General features: G+C 36.9%; 1 protein-coding gene across 3 annotated transcripts in view; it reads left to right on the top strand.

Annotated features, from left to right (window-relative positions):
• The window catches only part of CWC22 (CWC22 spliceosome associated protein), a 36142-nt gene extending 18214 nt beyond the window's left edge, over positions 1 to 17928 (top strand). For all 3 annotated transcript variants that reach the window (XM_086465423.1, XM_086465422.1, XM_009959768.2), the window contains 6 exons: positions 10145 to 10222; positions 11364 to 11516; positions 12437 to 12564; positions 13541 to 13642; positions 13748 to 13944; positions 17254 to 17928. In XM_086465423.1, coding sequence (XP_086321549.1) covers positions 10145 to 10222; positions 11364 to 11516; positions 12437 to 12564; positions 13541 to 13642; positions 13748 to 13944; positions 17254 to 17819 — 1224 coding nt within the window. In that variant the 3' untranslated portion in view covers positions 17820 to 17928. The remainder of the gene's footprint in view (positions 1 to 10144; positions 10223 to 11363; positions 11517 to 12436; positions 12565 to 13540; positions 13643 to 13747; positions 13945 to 17253) is intronic.
• Positions 17929 to 18536: the final 608 nt, after the last annotated feature.

Here is an 18536-nt window from a genome sequence, read left to right as displayed (position 1 = left end):
TTTCCAGTTTTTCTTTTTTTTTTCCATGACCTACTAATTTATTTTTGCTCCAGGACTCTGGAAATACAATATCTGCTTCTTGTACCTGTACGTTGTCTTTAAACTGTCCTCCTGATTACAGTTCATCAGTTTCTTACCCTTTTTAATAATTTTTTAGGTGGCTCCAGCATGTTCAAAGTTGTCTTCTGCATCAAAGGGCCCTTCTTTAGTCATTTAAAACTAAATCTTCTAAAATGTATCATTTTCTTCTGTATTTTATTAATCCTTGATAGATGTAAGCAATGTACTTTCTTGTTTCTCTGTCTTTGTCTTTTTTTGTAAGCTTTCAGGTTTCTTCTGTCTGTATCCTTTTTTGCCATGTCATAGTTACCTTAAATGAGCAAAAGTGTTGTTCCTCTCTGGTTTTATATTGCCTGTTTAATATAAATGTCTGAAAGCCATTTTGAAACTTTTGTCACAAATTTTCTTCCTGATTCTTTTTCACGCTGTCTTCCATGATTTTCAAGATCCCCTGTGCATGATGTTTTATAGATCCTCTCTTGTTCTACCACTGTGCTTCTTAAAAAATGTTGTAACTTTTCTCGGTTCTATTATGAGAATTTTTCACAAATACGTTACTAAAAGCCTGTAAAAATTAATTTTGTTTTTCCTGTTACTCTGTTTCTTACAACTTCAGCAGATTAAATGATATCGCTGTCTTCCTGCTTCTGATTTTTTTTTTTGGATTTGTTATTTTTTTCCCCTCTTTGTTTCTGACATCTCTTCTGAATTCTTGTCCAGTATGAAAACCTTCTAAATCTTACTTCTTTACTAGCTTTTGAGCTGACATACATCCCTGCTTGAGGAGTAGCTTCCAAGTGGACGCTTGCTGACCTAGCATGCTCTGCTTCCTTTGTTTCACATCTGTGAATGTCTTTACTGTAACTCAGATATGAAGACAATTGCGTGCGTCTCTTGTGCATTGGGACTTTCTTGTTCCCTGTATTCTTCCATGTGGATTCTTAAGCTTTCACAAAGGGGTTTATTGCCTTTTTTTGTTGATGATTTGACTCATTTTGGTATCTTAGTTCTGCTCTCCTGCATTAGGTAGTAGTATTTAAGTGAGTCAGGTACTCAGGATTTAATTCTCGTGTGTTGGTTTCTGACTTTTTTTTAAGGAAAAAAAAATTCGAACAATTGAAATTCTTCCTTCTTGTAGTAAATTTAATAAGAGGAGGCTTGCTTTTCTTGGTGTTATTTAGACCCAACTGAAGCCTGCAGATCAAAAGTTGAAAAGCTTTATTGTAGTTTGTGCTACAGCCTGTGAGAAGCTGTTCTAATCAGTCCTTACAGTTGCTTCTTTGGGCATATGTTCAGTCTTGGCAGAGCACACTATTTCTCTTTTTTAAAAAGTACTGTTATTATGTATGTTAAAGCTGCGTTAATCCTGTGCATTACCAAAGAAGAAAATTTAAATAAATTAAAACTGTAGTTGGAGGACTATGGTATTACCAGTTGTTCTGGCTTCTAAACTATGAGGAAAGCAAACAAATATGCCTGACTAAAATGTCAGGAATAGGCATTTTACTTCATGCTTTGCTGGAACAGATTTTTGTTGTCTCTGTTCTTGAAGGAGTACACTTCAGTTTCTAATATTTTTAGTTGAAAGGAAAGGAGTTGGGGATTCTCACAGTAACCAAAATCTAGACAGGAGTGACGACTACTTAGCTAGAGAATGGATCCTTCTTTACGAAAACATGTATGAGAAATGTAGGTTTTGTTCATGTGTTTTCAAAGATGCTACTGTCTACAGAATACTTAATTTAAAAATGTTCTTGGCATCATTCAAGCTGAGAGCAGAAAGGGAAATGACTTACATTAATGCCCAGCCTCCCTCAAGGGCATGGGGGGTGGGGACGACCAACTTAAAAAAACAACCAACCATACATTGTTCTTGTTCTTTGAAAATATGCGTAAAAAAGAGATTGGCTTTTAGGCTTTTGTTCCTTTTTTTTTTTTGGTTGTGATGAGAACTAAACTTGTATACAGCAATGCTTGGAACTTTGCTAAATTAAATTAGAGCCTCTTCTGTAAGAATATCTGCCCTTCAATGCAGTTATCCCAGACAAAAGTAGTGGGTCACAGAGTATTTTTTTTTTTTTCTTGAAAAGAGAAAAGTTACTGTAGGCACAGCCTTCGTGAAAGAATTATGCATGCATTTGACACATTTTCATTTTTACAGGATGGTGTCACACTTGCCTAAAACAGTCCTAGTTGGAGGGGTGGGGGTGTCAGTGACTCTCTTGTGCTATTTATGCATCGAGTCTTGAAGATAACAGAAGTACTTATTTTGACTTGACATTCAGTGAGAATGTAGTCCAGGAAACTGGTATAGAGTGGGATCGTCTAAAGCTGATAATTATGTTCTGATGAAGTTGATGATTTCCTAGATGCATAGGTTTCCTTTGTTATTGTAGGGCATTGCAACTGGTAGTTTTGGCAACTGGACGGTGATTAGTTCACAGGCTTCCTGCTGCCTATAAAAAGTGATCGTCCTCCAGTAGATTTCTTGTCTTTTGAAGCAGAACCTTTTGTGGGCCTGAGATGCTGAATCAATATGAATTTTCATAATTTATCAATTAAAAAAGTAGTACATAGCAGTAACTCCAACATTGAAGTTAAAAGTGTGTTTAATTTGAGTTCCGTTAATGCATAAACTTATTTCCCTGCTTTTTTCGCTGTTGTTAGTGTCTGGAAGTGTAAGTCTGATGACATGGATACACCTAATTTTCTGAACTATATACTATTTTAGCCTGTACTATCATAGCGTTTAGTTCAGATTTTTCATTGAATTTAGCTGTACTTATTTTCAAATGCATTGCCCTAAATCTGCAAGTTCCATCAAAATCAGAATGATCTTATTCTCAAACTGCTCATATGAACATCAGCCTGGTTTAAGGCGTCAGTAAGCATTTCCAGTTGTTTTAGTATGAGAAATAACAGTAAAATAACAATTTATTGTATTTTATATGAAATATAATATGTAATTAATATATTATTTTAAAAAATACTTTAAAACATTGATAGCTGAATGTTTGTAATATATTTCAAAACTTTTTGAAAGAAGCTGTCCCTCAGCCTGATTTCATTTGTGGTGTGTGCTTACAGCTGTTTCTTAATCCAAGGGGCAGTAACTAATCCCTACCTACAGGACATAGTTTCTTAAACTGTTTGACTAGTTATTTGTAACGTAAATGATCCTGGGGATACTTTTGACAGTCTATCAATTTACAGAGTGTATATTCAGTACATAAGATGCATAGATTAGCTTATATGGCTTGTGAATTGTATCTTTAAAATGGCAATAGTATATTTGGTGCCAGAGGTGTGTAGATCACAAGTTGAAAAGCGATCTGAGATCTCTTCCTCGGGAGTATTCAACCGGTGTTGAAGAAAGGAAGGAATTACTAGTGTTACCAGTAGCCTTGAGTTTAAAGTGGGTCCACACTCCTAGAAATTTGACATTTTTCAAGTCAAAGTGGTGATTTGTATACTTGTTTATATTATGTTACTGTCTGGTCAGTTTACACTAATCAAAGTTTTTACAAATTACATAGTATTTTTGACCTAGTTTTCACATATATGGAGCCTCAGAAGACTACAACATCAGAAAAAACCCAAACCTGCTTCTGAACGCTCTATAGTTAGGATATATATTTTTGATAGACAAGGTCTTGCGTCTTCAGTGGCTTTAATTTGTGTAACACACAGTGCCATTGACCTTAGTGTAATCCCTGAAGGTACAGAACATCAGGAAATGCACATACAGGGGCAGAATCTGGGTATTGAGTTAAAAGTTGAAAAGACCTATTAGTGGTACCAGTTTACTCTCTTTCATTTTCTCTAGGTAATAATGTAGATTACGTATTTAAAATTGAAAACAGTTTCTAAATAGTTTGGTAGGTGTGAATGATCTGGTTGCTTTGGCTATCCTGAGATTTCTTTAATGACCTGAAGGATGGAATAGGGCTTACTTGTGGATCACACAAAGGGGCTGAGCTTTGACAGGAGAAAGCATTTGAACATGTAGATAGATTATTCAAAATACTACTTGAAATAATTAGTAATGGATTAAAAGAGGTCTTTTAAACCATACCTATATGGGATGAAGTCCCAGAAACACAACTTAAGTTTTAAAAAGTATTTCTTTAAATACATGCTGTCTATTAGACAAGAATATTTTAATCATATGCTCTTAACTTTTAATAAGTTTAAATTTTTCATCTCTTACTGAGATAAAGAATTGGCTGGATGGTCGCGCTCAAAGAGTTATAGTCAACAGCTCAATGTCTGAATGGAGACCAGTGGCGAGTGGCGTTCATCAGGGGTCGGTATTGGGACTGGTGCTGTTTAACATTTTTGTTGGTGACATAGACAGTGGGATCGAGTGCACTGTCACCGGGTTTGCTGACAACACCAAGCTGTGTGGTGCGGTCAACATGCTGGAGGGAAGGGAGGCCATACAGACGGACCTGGACAGGCTGGGGAGGGGGGCCTGTGTGAACCTCATGAAGTTCAGCAAGGCCAAGTGAAAGGTCCTGCACCTGGGTCAGGGCAATCCCAAGCACAGATACAGGCTGGACGATGACTGAATTGAGAGCAGCCCTGGGAAGGACTTGGGGGTGCTGGTGGATGAAAGAGTGAATATGAGCCAGCAATGTGCGCTCGCAGCCCAGAAAGCCAATTGCATCCTGGGCTGCATCAAGAGAAGTGTGGCTGGCAGGCTGAGGGAGATGATTCTCCCCTCTACTCTGTTCTGGTGAGACCCCAACCTGCAGCACTGTGTTCGGCTCTGGATGCCCCCAGCACAAGAAAGTCATGGACCTGTTGGAGCCACATCTTTTCTGGAGGGCTGCAGAGATTATGAGGGTGCTGGAGCACCTCCCCTATGAGGACAGGCTGAGACAGTTGGGATTGTTCAGCCTGGAGAAGAGAAGGCTCTGGGGAGACCTTCTAGGGGCCTTCCAGTACTTAAAGGGGGCCTACAGGAAAGGTGGGCAGGGACTGTTGAGCAGGGAATGTAGCAATAGGATGAGGGGTAGCTGTTTTAAATTGAAAGAGGGTAGATTTAGATTAGCTATTAGGAAGAAACTCTTACTATGAGGGTGGTGAGACAGTGGAACAGGTTGCCCAGAGAAGCTGTGGCTGCCCTCTCCCTGGAAGTGTTCAAGGCCAGGCTGGATGGGGCTTTGAGCAACCTGGTGTAGTAGAAAGTGTCCGTGCCCATGGCAGGGGGATTGGAACTAGATAATCTTTGAGATCCCTTCCAACCCAAACCATTCTATGATTCTAATTTTCAACTATTCTGACTGCTTAAAGTTTAATTGTACTTTTTGGAAAATAGGCTGCATGTGCTTTGTAAATGTGGCAGGTGGTATTTACATTAAAATAGTACGTTAAAATAAGCATAAAATAAAGTTTTCTAAAATGGCATATCTTTATGACATTAAAGATACTAATGAGGTAAAAATAGCTAGTTCTGTTATGTAATTGGGAAGCTCATTGCCTTTTCTGTGTATGTTGTGATATATGTTGATGTCTACAAAATGAAGGTATAGAAGACATACAGAATTTTGCTGTATTTGTGTGTTACTGATAACAGGCATCTGCTAGAATTCTGACTAGACTTTGGTCTTCCAAACATGTATGTGTATATTTAACCTAAGGAAATGGAATTGCTCAGGTTACCTCAGTGGCATCACTTCAAGTTTTGCATGTCTTGTCTTCACGTGGAAGCAGATACCGTGATATTTCACTAGACTCTTCTGTGTGTGTTGCAGACTTGTAGCAACATGATTAAAAATGTATCTATCCTTATATCCGGTTAATAATTGCTATGTAAAATGTTGTAGGTCTCATTTGTACAAGATATTTGATAACCATATTCAGCTTTAAGCATGCGTTGCTCTAAACATAAAACAAGCTCAGGTAAAAAGTGGTAAATAAAGGGATAATGAAAGTTTAGAAGGACCGTTAGCTGACCAAACATAGGACAGACCCGGAGACAGTATAGTAGCTGGCGACAGCACTGCATGTAATTTGTCAAGAGGCCGCCTGCTACTGAAGCACCTTCCATAACTTTGCCAGTCTTGTCTCTAAGTGGTTGTTTGAATAAGGAGGAGAGATGCTGGAAAAAAGAAGCACATGAGATGGTTACACACGTTAAAATATGCAGCAGTAGAGAAAGCTTTAAGGTAGTAAGCAGAAGTACAATACATTTCAGCTGAAATAAGAAAAAGGAAAAATGTCGCATCCGTGAAAGCAGCGCAAGTGTATAAAACCCAAGGCACTAATTTCACGCATTTCCAGTTTCACGTTGTTTTAAACCTTTACAAGGTTTGCTTCCAGCAAATCAATTCCTTTAGTTCCTTGTATGATTGTAGAAACCAAGTGCTGGCACTGGTAGTCCTATATTTTAAGAAGCTGCATTAGCCTACAGGGCGGGGATGTCTCATGGTTTCTTCAGCTTGTGTATGCAATGGATGGAACAGAGCTGTGTGGCTGGCGAGGGAGAGGATGTAGAAATTGCATCCCTTCCAGCTAGGGAAGGGAGAGGGAGACCTCCTCTTGGAGGCAGTTTGTGGGGCAGCTCTGAAGTTGCAGTCTTAGCTAAATGCAAATCTTAAATGAAAAATAAGGGAAGAAATGGGAAAAAAATGTACTAAGTGTAAAAAGGAACTATGATCAGAAGGGAGTGAGAAAGCTGAGTTGCTTTAGCTCTTTTGTCTGCAGTGAACACAGAATTTGTGTGAAGCTGAGAGAATATAGAGTGGGCAGGGTGTGTTTGTTTTTTTAAAATGATAAAGCTGGGGAAATAAGCAAGTCCAATTTTTCTGTCTTTTCCTTGTTTACCCTTTAGCATCTTTAAACGTGTGATAGTATTTGCCATGTTATGTTGACCCGTGGTCCATCTAAACCGTTTTACTGTTTGGGTAAGAGCTAGTAGGGAATGTTTAGGAAGAACTGTAAGAAATGCAGTGTATTTAGAGGAAGCGTTCTGCTTGCCTTCTGGAAGTTTCAGGAAGTTTTTTTCCATGATACAGTAATGAATTAAAGATCTTTACAAAAATCACTCAGTGTCTCTATAGGATGTCAGATATTTTCAAAGCGTTTTACTTCATGATCTGATAGCTCTGTATAGTCACTTGTTGAGCATTATATGGAAACTGTTGAACAACAAAATATATAAATTGTCTGTAAAATTGGTAAACAAATTCACTGCGTTCTTTAAACCAAGTGATGGACTAGAAACCACAGGCTCTTCCTGCCATAACCATCACCATAAGGGTTATCATTGGGAGTAGAGAAATGAGTGAACTAACCTTTAAAGCTATAAATGAAGCTAGAATTGCCATGTGAACTTGTCACAGCTTTCAAAAAATAATTAAATAATTTTAAAGTTTGTTAATTTTTAATCTGGAAGACAGTTACTCTAGACCTAACCTCGAGTTGTTTAATCTACGCGCTTTGTCTTTGTGGGCAAATCTATTTTCATGTGTGTGGTTATTCAAGATACCCTCCTAAAAATCATTGTAATATTTAATTAAAATGTTAAAATATTTAATTACTGTAAACCACAGGGGATACCAATGTTGTAATTGCATTTAAGATGAGGAAGAAAAGTAATTTGTTTTTTCAAGTCTTGCTGATGTTATTAGCAGTGGCATCAGCACTTTACCCTTTTTATTGTTTAAAAACTGATTAATGGCAGCATTACTGTAAAACAGGATAATATAAAAAGTTAATATGCATTTTAATACATCACACTAACACAGCGTGACAGGGTTGAAAGGAGTGCCTTTAAACACATCTGTAAGTTTGATACATTACTGCATCCTTATTTGGAGGGGGTATGTTTTTCTTGTTCAGCATGGTTGGCTTTTTATTTTGAGTTTTTATGATGGGCAGAATGTTTCTTTTCAGAATACATGCTTGGCAGCATGGCACAAGTGGGAGAATATGAAATATGGTGTATGTTACATAAACTGGTGTAAGATACAAGAGGACAAAATGCTTGAAATTATCCAATATTTTTTATGGGAGTGTTGTCAGTTTAAAGAGAAATTAAACTACTCGTGAAAGTTACATGGCTGACAGCCAGAAACCTATTTGGGAATGACATGGATTGCTTTTTCCTATGGAGTTGGTCTTATGAGAAAATAATTTCAAAAAAAAAAAAAACCCAAAACAAACCAGTTGATGGGGAAAAACTGTCGTCCTTTCATGGCTCTTAATTTATATAAAAATGTTTGCTTCACTTGTTTTAATATTTCAAAAAGTGCCCTGAACCAGTTCATAGCTGTATTAAAACCTGTAATATACATAGTAGGTCGGAGGAGTAAGTTTGTTTTTATACTCCTGTATGCTTGCTTGCCTGGATCACTGCTCTCAGCCGATGAAGGGCTCTGGTCCCAGAGGCGAGGTACAAAGCAGAATTCACCCATGTGTGTTTCCATCTGGTTCTTGGTTTGGTGTGTGTGAAAGAATAGGAGGAGGTAGCTGCCAGAGGGTGATTCGATAATGGTCTTGGGTTGATGGTATTGGGGAGCAAGGAGAAAGGGAGCCAGACAACCTGTATTCCACGAAGATTGGGACTAACTGTTCTAGATAGTTGGTATCAATGGAGGGAGAGCATCTCCTGCAGAACTGCTGTAGCTGGTACTTACATCCACATCCACCATGGAGACAGGTGTTATATATATATATAACATAAGGCAGGGAAAAACAAACAACCCACTGGTTTACACTGACAGAGTCAGAAATACAACCTGACACCCTGTTAGGGTGGCAGTAGCAGTCCGATAAGATGCTGGCTGCAGTCCTTCTGAAGCCATGGATGTAGTTCTGTTGAAGCAGCGATCAGGTAAAAGAGTCTGGTCTTCCTCTGAAGGTCTAGTGGTAGGTAGGTAGCTCTTGTCCTCTGGAACTCCAGTGGGGTGAAAAGCTCCTCTGGGAATCCAGTGGAAGAAGGCTGCTAGGGTGTTCAAAATCTCCGTTTTTATTTGGCATGGACTGCTTGGCTCCTTCCCCCCGGGCGGAGCATCTCACAATGGGATGGGGAGTCGTGAGGCAGTTCCTTGATGGGCCATTAACAGGGGATAGTCCAGGAGCGAGTTATCGATGGGTCAGGCGATAAGGCACTGTTGTGCCCAGTAACAGGAGATAGTCCAGAGGGGGGGAGGCAGGGAGCACCGCCCCACCTGGTCTCAAAAGGTAATAGAATACCTTTTTTTTTTTTTTTTTTTTCCTTTTGGCACATTTTACACTGTAACCTAGGACAAGAGGGTGATTCGGAACATGGGCCTAAAACAGCTTCTCTAGAAAAGTTCCTCTCACTCTCTTGGTTATAGAGGAAGTCAAGGCACATTGGCCTTCCAAGGTTGAGTTTAGTCTTTCTGTACATCACCCTCAGGCCTCTCTGCTGAAGCAATTGCACTGAAACACTGCCTTCTGCTTGCTTATGGTAAGCAGAGCTTGTCGTGAAAGTTATGGCTGAATAATTAAAGATGTTAATATATACCAAAATCTACAGAACTTCTGATTTTGAAAATAAGCTGCTAAGCATGCGTGTTGTATTTGAGCTTACAAATGGCTTGTCTGTAAGCCATTTTGGTGTTTGGAAGTTGCAAAGAATCTTCATTTTCTATGAATGCAGGGATTGGTGCTATTCAAAACAAAACAAAAACAACCACCCAATAAAACAAAAACTGAAATAACCAAACCACAAAAAAAAACCCAAACCACAAAAAAACCTACTCAAAACCTTCCCTTTTTATCTTACACCTCCTTTTTGCACTGCAGTAAAGTCCATTTGTAAATTACTTTTGACCTTTTTTGGGTCAATGTACAGTGTGTTAACTCATAAATTTTAGTTTAAGCAGAAGAGGAAATTTGAATGGCAAAAGTTCATATTTGTGTCCCAGATAATTTCTAAAACATGAGACATTCAGAAAATTACTGACATTGCCACTGAAATTTTATGTAAGTGCTCATTTTAAAGCTTATATCCACGTAAGGCTTTCTTCAATATTTTGGTACTTAGTAATGGTATGTTTTGCTGCTACAGTGAATTTACCTAGAGATTTTTTTTTTTTTCTTAAACCAGAAAGAACTCTGCAATATGATACTTGACTGCTGTGCTCAGCAAAGAACATATGAGAAATTCTTTGGGTTGCTGGCAGGGGTGAGTTCTGTTTTCAGGTTTTACACTTTATGGTAGATAATTTCATTGGTTTACTCTATCTTTTGTGTGTCAAACGTAAGTTTTAATGGATAAATAAAACTAATAGTCTTTTTTATCGTTCTGAAAAATGGTTAAGTTAGTTGATTGGTTGTATTAGTGGATTGAATTAACATTTTGATTGTAATAAGCGAGGTGAATGCAGAATGAGAGAACTAATTTTCTTTTTATATTGTTGCTTTTTTGCCTCCCTCTTTTCTCATTATGGTAGAACAATAAATCAGTGGTAAAGGAATGGTACTAAAAAGAGGTGAAAGTATTAGGAGTTACTAGAAAATATCCTTTTTACAGTGCTGAAGATTAATTCTGGGGACTCTTGTATTTTACCACTTTGTTCAAAGCTGCTTAGTAGGTTTTATTTAGAGCACAAGACTAAATGCGTACTGTCCTGGGGCTCGGGGTGTGGTTTTCTGTTTGTTTGTTTTTCAGTAAACAGCTAAGCTCTTTGGTTTTGTGTAACTAATTGCTAATTTAGTTGCAGCTATTTCTTAGTTAAGTTTTCCCTATCTATGGTATTGACAGATCTGACTAGTTCAGATAAAATACTTGTCTTCTCAAGGGAGCTAGTTATGCTGAAAGGGAGTGGGTTTTTCCATTTGTATTTTTTATCCAGTGTTTGAGGAAATTCTTCTACTGACAGTCAGTTACAAAGCACTAACTATGTGAATCTACACATTCAGTAGAATAAAAATGTTAATTTCTGTGTTCTTTGGAATGTTTATGTCCAAAATGCCTTACCTCTCTTCCCTGCTGCCTCTCTAATTTTAAATAGTCATTCAGTGATGTCATGAAAAAAGTTACATTTGATGGGGTTACATCAGGTAAAATCCTGGATGTACAGAAGTAGAAGAAATTGCTGGATAATTTGCTGTAGTTCAAAGTTGATAATTACTACTTTGCAATGCAGATGAGTTTCTTGTTCTGACAAATGGCTGAAAGCAACAGAATGTATCTCCTCCAAGGGTTGTTTAAAAGGAAAATCTTGCAGTAAATATTTGCACCATTATGTCACTTACATGTAGGTTATTTGCATGTTTAATGTTTTGTTTAATCTGGTTGTTGAAATTGTGCAATGTTGTCTCAGCGTTTCTGCATGTTAAAAAAAGAATATATGGAATCCTTTGAAGCTATTTTCAAAGAACAATATGATACCATTCATCGTTTGGAAACGAACAAACTGAGGAATGTTGCCAAGATGTTTGCTCATCTACTGTACACTGATTCAGTTCCCTGGAGTGTAAGTAAAAATGGCTATTGTCCTAGATTTTTTTCAATAATTAATCTCCAGTATTCAGAAATAATCTATAATACGTTACTTTTAGTATTTATTGTACAGTTTGAAGCTACCTGTATTTGTAGCAAAGTGGATTATTTTAAGTATCTTCTCAGACACTGTTAAACAGTTCTGTGTTGCTCCATCTCCTCTTTCTGTCCCCTGTGCATAATCATCCTCCCTCGTCCATTCTTAAGTAGTTGATTTAAGATGTTGTTTTATGGAGCTGAGCTGGAATTGGTTGATTAAAATCTACTACTTGTAATCAGCAATGTAAATAGCAGAACTGTGTCTAGAAAACAAGCCTAAAGAAACCTTTTAAAATTATCTTTACCTATTAAATTAAAAGTTTTATAGAATTAGAAGAAATGTAAAAATTCTGTCATTTTGTGATACAAGTGCCAAAGAAATAAAAGCAATCTTGCATTTTGAGGTGTTACTAAGTAACATTAAAAATGAAGAAATAAGTACCAAGGTAACTTCTCTTTTCATACTGTTTAATTCTTGTTTCACAGCTTAGTCTAATTGTCGTTCTTCAGGCACACACAAGTCAGCCCAAATGTTTCACCTCTTTAGAAGTTAAATTCCCAAATCTGTAACTTCCCAGAAGTTCACACACCTGATTTTCTCTTATGGAGCTTTCCTGCATAAAATAAACCCTTAAAGAATTACTAGCATAGCTATGATCAGAAACTGCTCCCAGGTGTTAGAAAAGAATTTTTGAGGAAGAAAGTCTTGATTATGAATTACAGGGTTTACGTTCTTGAAGGGGAAAAAAAAATATCAATCTTTAGTAGTTACTTCAGGAGGACAAAAGATTTTAAAATAAATAAAAGAATGTATATTTGAGGGTTTTTTCTAAATGTATTTCTAAATATTTTCAGGTCCTTGAATGCATAATACTGAGTGAAGAAACTACCACATCCTCCAGTAGAATTTTTGTCAAAATATTCTTTCAGGAACTCAGTGAATATATGGGACTTCCCAATCTAAATGCAAGATTAAAAGATGAGTAAGTTGAAATTTTATTTTCAAAACTGTGATTTTAATTAGTTTCTTTATCTGAAAAAGTACAGATAGGAGCCCTGTTTTCAAGTTCAACTAAGACTGCTATTCTGTAGCTGCAGTACTTCAAGAATAAGTTCATGTATAGATTTAGTCATCGCAAAGAGTCCCATGAAGCTGTGTTACCATCAATTTGGGTTCAAGTATGTGCATGACTGTTGGCAAGATGTATCTTGTATCTTTTTTCCCCGACGATATTCAGCTTGGATAAGAATTTTTGAACTGCAACTTTATTTTTATGTATTGTCAGCTATATGGCTGTATAATAAAACTTTACTGAGGCTTCTTTTTCTGACAAAACTTAGGAAAAGAGCGCATAACTAATAATAACAATTTTTCTAGGATTAGTTGTTTATCCATTAAGTGTAGTGGTAGGAACACATTCTTTCAAGCCTGCGTGCGATTTAATGCATTGCATTCTGGCAATGTTCCTTTCAGTTGTTTGAGCTATTTTTTGTAAGTTGGGATTTCTTCTATGTAAGACGAAGAATTTAGTAGATGCTTCAGCTCATGTAAACTTAAACTTGAAACTATACTTAGGGCCCTGTTTGATGGGATTTAAGCATAGGTACCTAGATCTTTGAACTTTTTGGTCAACAAGTATTATCCTTTGCTATCACAGGCTACTGCTATTTCACAAGTCTCTTCAGGGCTTCACAAAATCAGGCTTTCTGTTGTCATGATCTGACAATGTGTATGTAATTCTCTGTGTGTGAAGAAGTTTGTTTTCATAAAAGAGCAAGTCTTTAAGTAGCATTTTGATCAGGTACATCAGTTATAAACAATGAAAGTATTGAAAAATGGATGAAGGGAGTTTTGCTGTTCTGTGGAGATCCATACAGTTTCTTTTTCAGTTTATTAATGTCAGTGAGAATTAGTGCTAAGCTGGCATAGTGTTTAATTAAGATGTTTGTTTTCATCAGAACATTGCAGCCTTTCTTTGAGGGATTATTGCCTCGGGATAACCCAAGAAACACTCGCTTTGCCATCAATTTCTTCACATCTATTGGCCTTGGAGGACTAACGTGAGAAACACTTTTCTGATTTGATACTTACTTTCCTTCTCTCCCACTTGCCAAAACAGAAACAACAAAAATATGAAAAAAAAAATATATTTTTTCGTTGATTAGGGATGAATTACGGGAGCATCTTAAAAACGCACCAAAGATGATAATGACACAGAAACAAGATGTTGAGTCATCAGATTCCTCTTCATCTTCAGAGACAGACTCTTCCTCAGATTCTGATTCTGACAGCAGCAGTAGTAGCTCAGAGTCATCCAGCAGCAGTGACTCCTCATCTAGCAGTGACAACAGCAGTGACTCGGGTACTTAATCACTAGCTATAACTACTTCTCTTTTATTTACTTCTATACACCTATTTATTTCTATGTATATTTGTTTTGAGGAGAAATCAGCTATAGGCAGTGCTAGTTTCTCTGCTTTAAAAACTAATCATTTTTTTTAAACTTAAATGTTTCAACATATTAAATATTGCTCATGAAAATTTATTTTAGAATTTAGAAAAACTGAGTTCAATTTTTAGAGACTTAAATATCTGAGGAGCATTGTTTTGTAGATGACTCTTACGCAGCTGATGCCTGTTGCATAGTACTATCACTTCACTTTAGTGGAGGATGGAAGTATTAGAGTCATTCCTTGTTAAAAATCTCTGTGGGATGCTTACTGGTGAACTGTAGAGACTAATGTCTACAAATTTTTTGCTTGGCTTGATGGAGTGATCTTTATACTACCTGTGTCCTTCCCTGTAAATATGTGCTTCTTTGTGGGTGAGAAATGACACTGTTCAGTTCTAGCAATGTGTTTAAATTTCGTTCTCCTTTTGGGTCTCCATTTCTAATTCTTCCTCAGGAAGAGACTGTGTAGTGAAGGTTCTTGGCTGTAGAGAAATCTCCAAGGAAGAATTTGCTTTTCCTGACAACTTAGTATTTTGTGGGTTTATGCATTATAGTTAGTGTTTAGCATCTTATACCATCTTGCTGATGTAGAACCTTCTTTTTGACATGAAGTGCTATAAACGTTGTTTAAACTATAAAGTACATGCTAGTATGAGTTAGCGTGTGCAGCTTCCCCAGTTGTATATAACATGAGCAGATGATAACACAGCATGACTTTCTATAGTACGGAAGCTTGCTGATTCAAGGTTTAGTTTGATTTATTATGTGCTTTTGAAATGAGAATGTTGATTAATAAAACAAAAGCAGTGTGACCTGCTACTGCTTTGGAAATGCATTTTTATTCTCCTTTGGAGTCTTACTGTACAAAGTCTGATTTGTGTGTCATCGCATTAATGACGACAAAGCACTTGAGGAGGGCACAGTTAAACAGGGTCAGAGAAGGCGTTGGTTCAGCAGAGAGACAGATGGCTCTGGCATAGACAGCTGCAGCTCTGCTGAGCTGCTTGATAGGAACCAGAGAGGTAAGTCCTTAGTGACAAACCAACTGAGTCGACAGTCTGCTGGTATGAACACTAGTTTTCTTTTAAGTTTAGGACCTTCCCTTTTACTACTTGTCCTTTCTCCATTCAGGAACACTTTCATTAAAACTTGCATTTTGATGTCTTTGCAGCCTGGTTTCACTTTTTTTTTTTCCATGGATCTTCTGTACTTAAATACAATGATCAGAACACGAATTGGACCTAACTACATTCTTTAATGGTGCGCTTAATTGAGGTCCATTACTGGTTATAACTCCAAGTCTTCCTGTGTTTGCAGCGTTTTAAATCTTTAAAATAACTTGGCAGAGTTGAAAGGCATTTTTCACAGGAATGTGCTACAGTATTTCAGTGTTTTAACAGTGCAGTGTATAAGAGGAAATAGAAAACTTGCTGATTAGAAACTGAGAAAGTGAGCATACAGCTAAATTAGAGGCTGCTGCCTTACAGTTAAAGTGTGGAACTTCACTAGCTAGTGCAGCCCAGCACTGCTCTGGAGAGGTCATTCCCACCAAAACAGGTCCAGCAGGGGATGAAATTTGTCTATTATCAAAGCAGCTTGTTCCTTTGTATTTACTTTCTCAGGTCTTTTTTTCTGTGTTCTGGTGGATGTACAATAATAGGAAAAACGCTGCTCATAAAACTTAATGTATTAAAATCCATCTGAATTGATCCATCATAGTGTTGTATTGGAATGCCAGGAAGCCTTAGTTCAGACACGAGACTAGTTAGCTGCTGTAGAATTCAGGTATTTGATGTACTATTAAATCAGTTCATGGCTGTGGAGTTTTCAAAAGGTGTTTAGAAACAGTTAGCTGATATGATACTATAGTTAATACATTAAGGTGAATTAATGGTTATTCTAAATGGCTGTTACTGATAAATACTGTCAAGTGAAATCTAGAGGTTGCTTATAAAGAGCAAACTGGAAGAGTAAGGCCTCTTCCACTGAGATGAGCACTACTGTGTATTTAGAAATACAGAAGTAATTTTAATATTAAATTGTTGACAAAGCTGTCACTATTTCTCCTGAAAATGAGCCAGAGGGCTATTGTTACATTGCTGCAGTACCACTATCTCAAGCCACTTCAGCATGCTTCTGTTTCCTGAGAGCATATTGTTGGAGATTTTTTTTTTCTTCATCTACTGTTTTTAATCTCCATTGACTGATAAGCTTTTCTAGGAGGTAATTGGAAAAGTAAATTATTTTAAGAGACTGGATGGCCTGGGAAAAGTGATCTTTCTAAAAAAAATTATTTGTGAGAGTGCTTTGATGTATGACTTTACAGCCTATGCCTCGTCTTTTGCATCAAGTCAGTAAGAGGATGATGGTGGGTAGAGGTTCTCAGAAGTCAGGCATCACTTGCAGATAACTAAGGGATAAAAGCCTGCTGATGGATACTTGTGAGTGGCAGCCACATCTGTATAAATTTGAGTTGTTCCCTCTTAAGCAGTTAACCTCGGGGGGAGGGAAGGGGGGGAAGCAAGGTTGTTGGAGTTCTGTCAGTACATAGAATTTCAAATCTTTTCAAGTATGAAAGCATGTCTTACATAACCAAAAAAATTTCTTGGATCGACAAGTTTGCAGATCTTGTCAGATTCCCATTTAGTGAGTTACTCTATTTTAACACTGATATGACTGCTTAGTAGTGTTTTGCATTCAAGGGCACGTTTGTTGGGGATTTTTTTGTAAGTTGAGGAGGAAGTTTCTTTTTAGGCTATTCCCTAATTTCTTATTTGTATACTCTTAAGGTTTTGGGGTGAGGCATTGTGACCTTGCTTTTGGTAATGTGAGGTTCTTGTGTTAATAACAGCTGAGTTACTGAGGAATACTGAGGCTCTGAGGAAAAGTGGAAATTAGTCTTGGGCTTGATAGTCCGTTCACACTTTTATGGAGAATTTCTCTTTATGTAAAATAAAAAGCCTGTAATGCAGACAGACATTTAAAAATAATCAGTACCTGCTCAATTAAAGAATGGGTGAATTTTCCCCCATTGCATAAGACACTCAGGGGTGGGGGGGAGCAATAAAATCAAAGCTCGTTATTGTGAAACCTTTGTCCAGATACATCCTGTGAAAGTTTTCTGACAAAAAAATAACACTAGAACTTTCTATGTAGTTGAGCAAGTTAACATAGTAAATTAAAATGCAGCCTTATTTTCATGATTTGTTATAATTTCAGATGTTCCTAAAGCCAGAAGAAAGAGAATGCAAAAGAAAAATAGAGAATATGATAAAGTTTCTAGGAAAAAACAAGAAAGGAAAAGAAAATCACTTGAAAAGAAGGTGGGAAGGAGGCAGCAAGAGGAAAGAAGTGATACTGAGAGCAAATCAGAAAGAAATCACCGAAATTTGAGAGAATCATACAGGAGGGATGACGTATCAAAATATCATCACAGAGATGAGTCCAATGGCAGGGATGGTTACCATAGTGGAAAGGATAGAAACCATGAAAGAAGTAAGGATCTAGAAAATAAACACAGTAATTCAAAACCGAAGAAAGCAGAGGGAAGAGCTGCTTTGTCTGATGATGAAAATTACAGACATGGGAGCAAAGATCACGGACATCACAGTAGAAGAAGAGAAAGATCAAAATCCAGAGAGCGAGCCCATAACAATTCAAGTCCGAGAGATGAAGAACAAGATGACCGATACAGAAATGGTTCAGAGAAACACAGAGAGAAGTACAGGGAATCCAGAAAGACCGAGGACAGACGAAGGGATAATTCCCCACACAGGCGAAAATAATACCTAACCAGGTTTTGACATAAATATGCATTTCTGAGCTGTTAAAACTGTATTTTAAAATCTATTACTGAACTTTCTTGGAAAAAAAAAAAGATTTTGTACAAAGTGATAGTTTGCATTTGTAAATTTTATCAGACTTTTTCAAATTTTCAGTACCACTTTTTTTATAACTATTGCATTGAGTTTTTCTGTTAAATTCTTCCTTTGGAAAGACAACACTGTTTATTTTGTAAATAAAACCATTAAGATCTCAACAAAATGGGTGTTTTTGTTGCTTAGTTTCAAGTATTTGTAATTGTAACTTTATAGTCTAAAAAACATTAAATTGAAAGTCAGATACTGAAGCTAGGGTGATCCCGTAAAAATTTCAGATTATGATGTGAATGCCATATGAGAATGCTTTATCAAAATTTTTAAACATCAGCACAAGTGCTTCAGGCATTCTTTAGCTGTATATTCTTTCAACTTTGCAAAGCGTGAAAGCAAGTTTGACCAAAATTTTCAGGAAATGCTTCAGTTGATTTTTTTTTTTTCCTTCAAGAGTTAAAAACTGGAAAAGCAATATTGCTGTTTTAAATGTCACATTTGAAAGTGTGTCAACATGTTCTGTTACTTTTCACAATGTTTTTTTAATATTGTGACATCCTGAGCTAGTTATACTTGTGATCTTAGAGACAGGGGAAAAAAAGTTGGGTTTTTTTTTCAGCTATGAATTTG

Source organism: Leptosomus discolor, chromosome 5 (assembly GCF_034619465.1).
Source record: "Leptosomus discolor isolate bLepDis1 chromosome 5, bLepDis1.hap2, whole genome shotgun sequence".
Taxonomy (NCBI): domain Eukaryota; kingdom Metazoa; phylum Chordata; class Aves; order Leptosomiformes; family Leptosomidae; genus Leptosomus; species Leptosomus discolor.
Note: the sequence above shows the minus strand (reverse complement) of the source record. Positions and strands in the feature narration are given on the sequence as shown.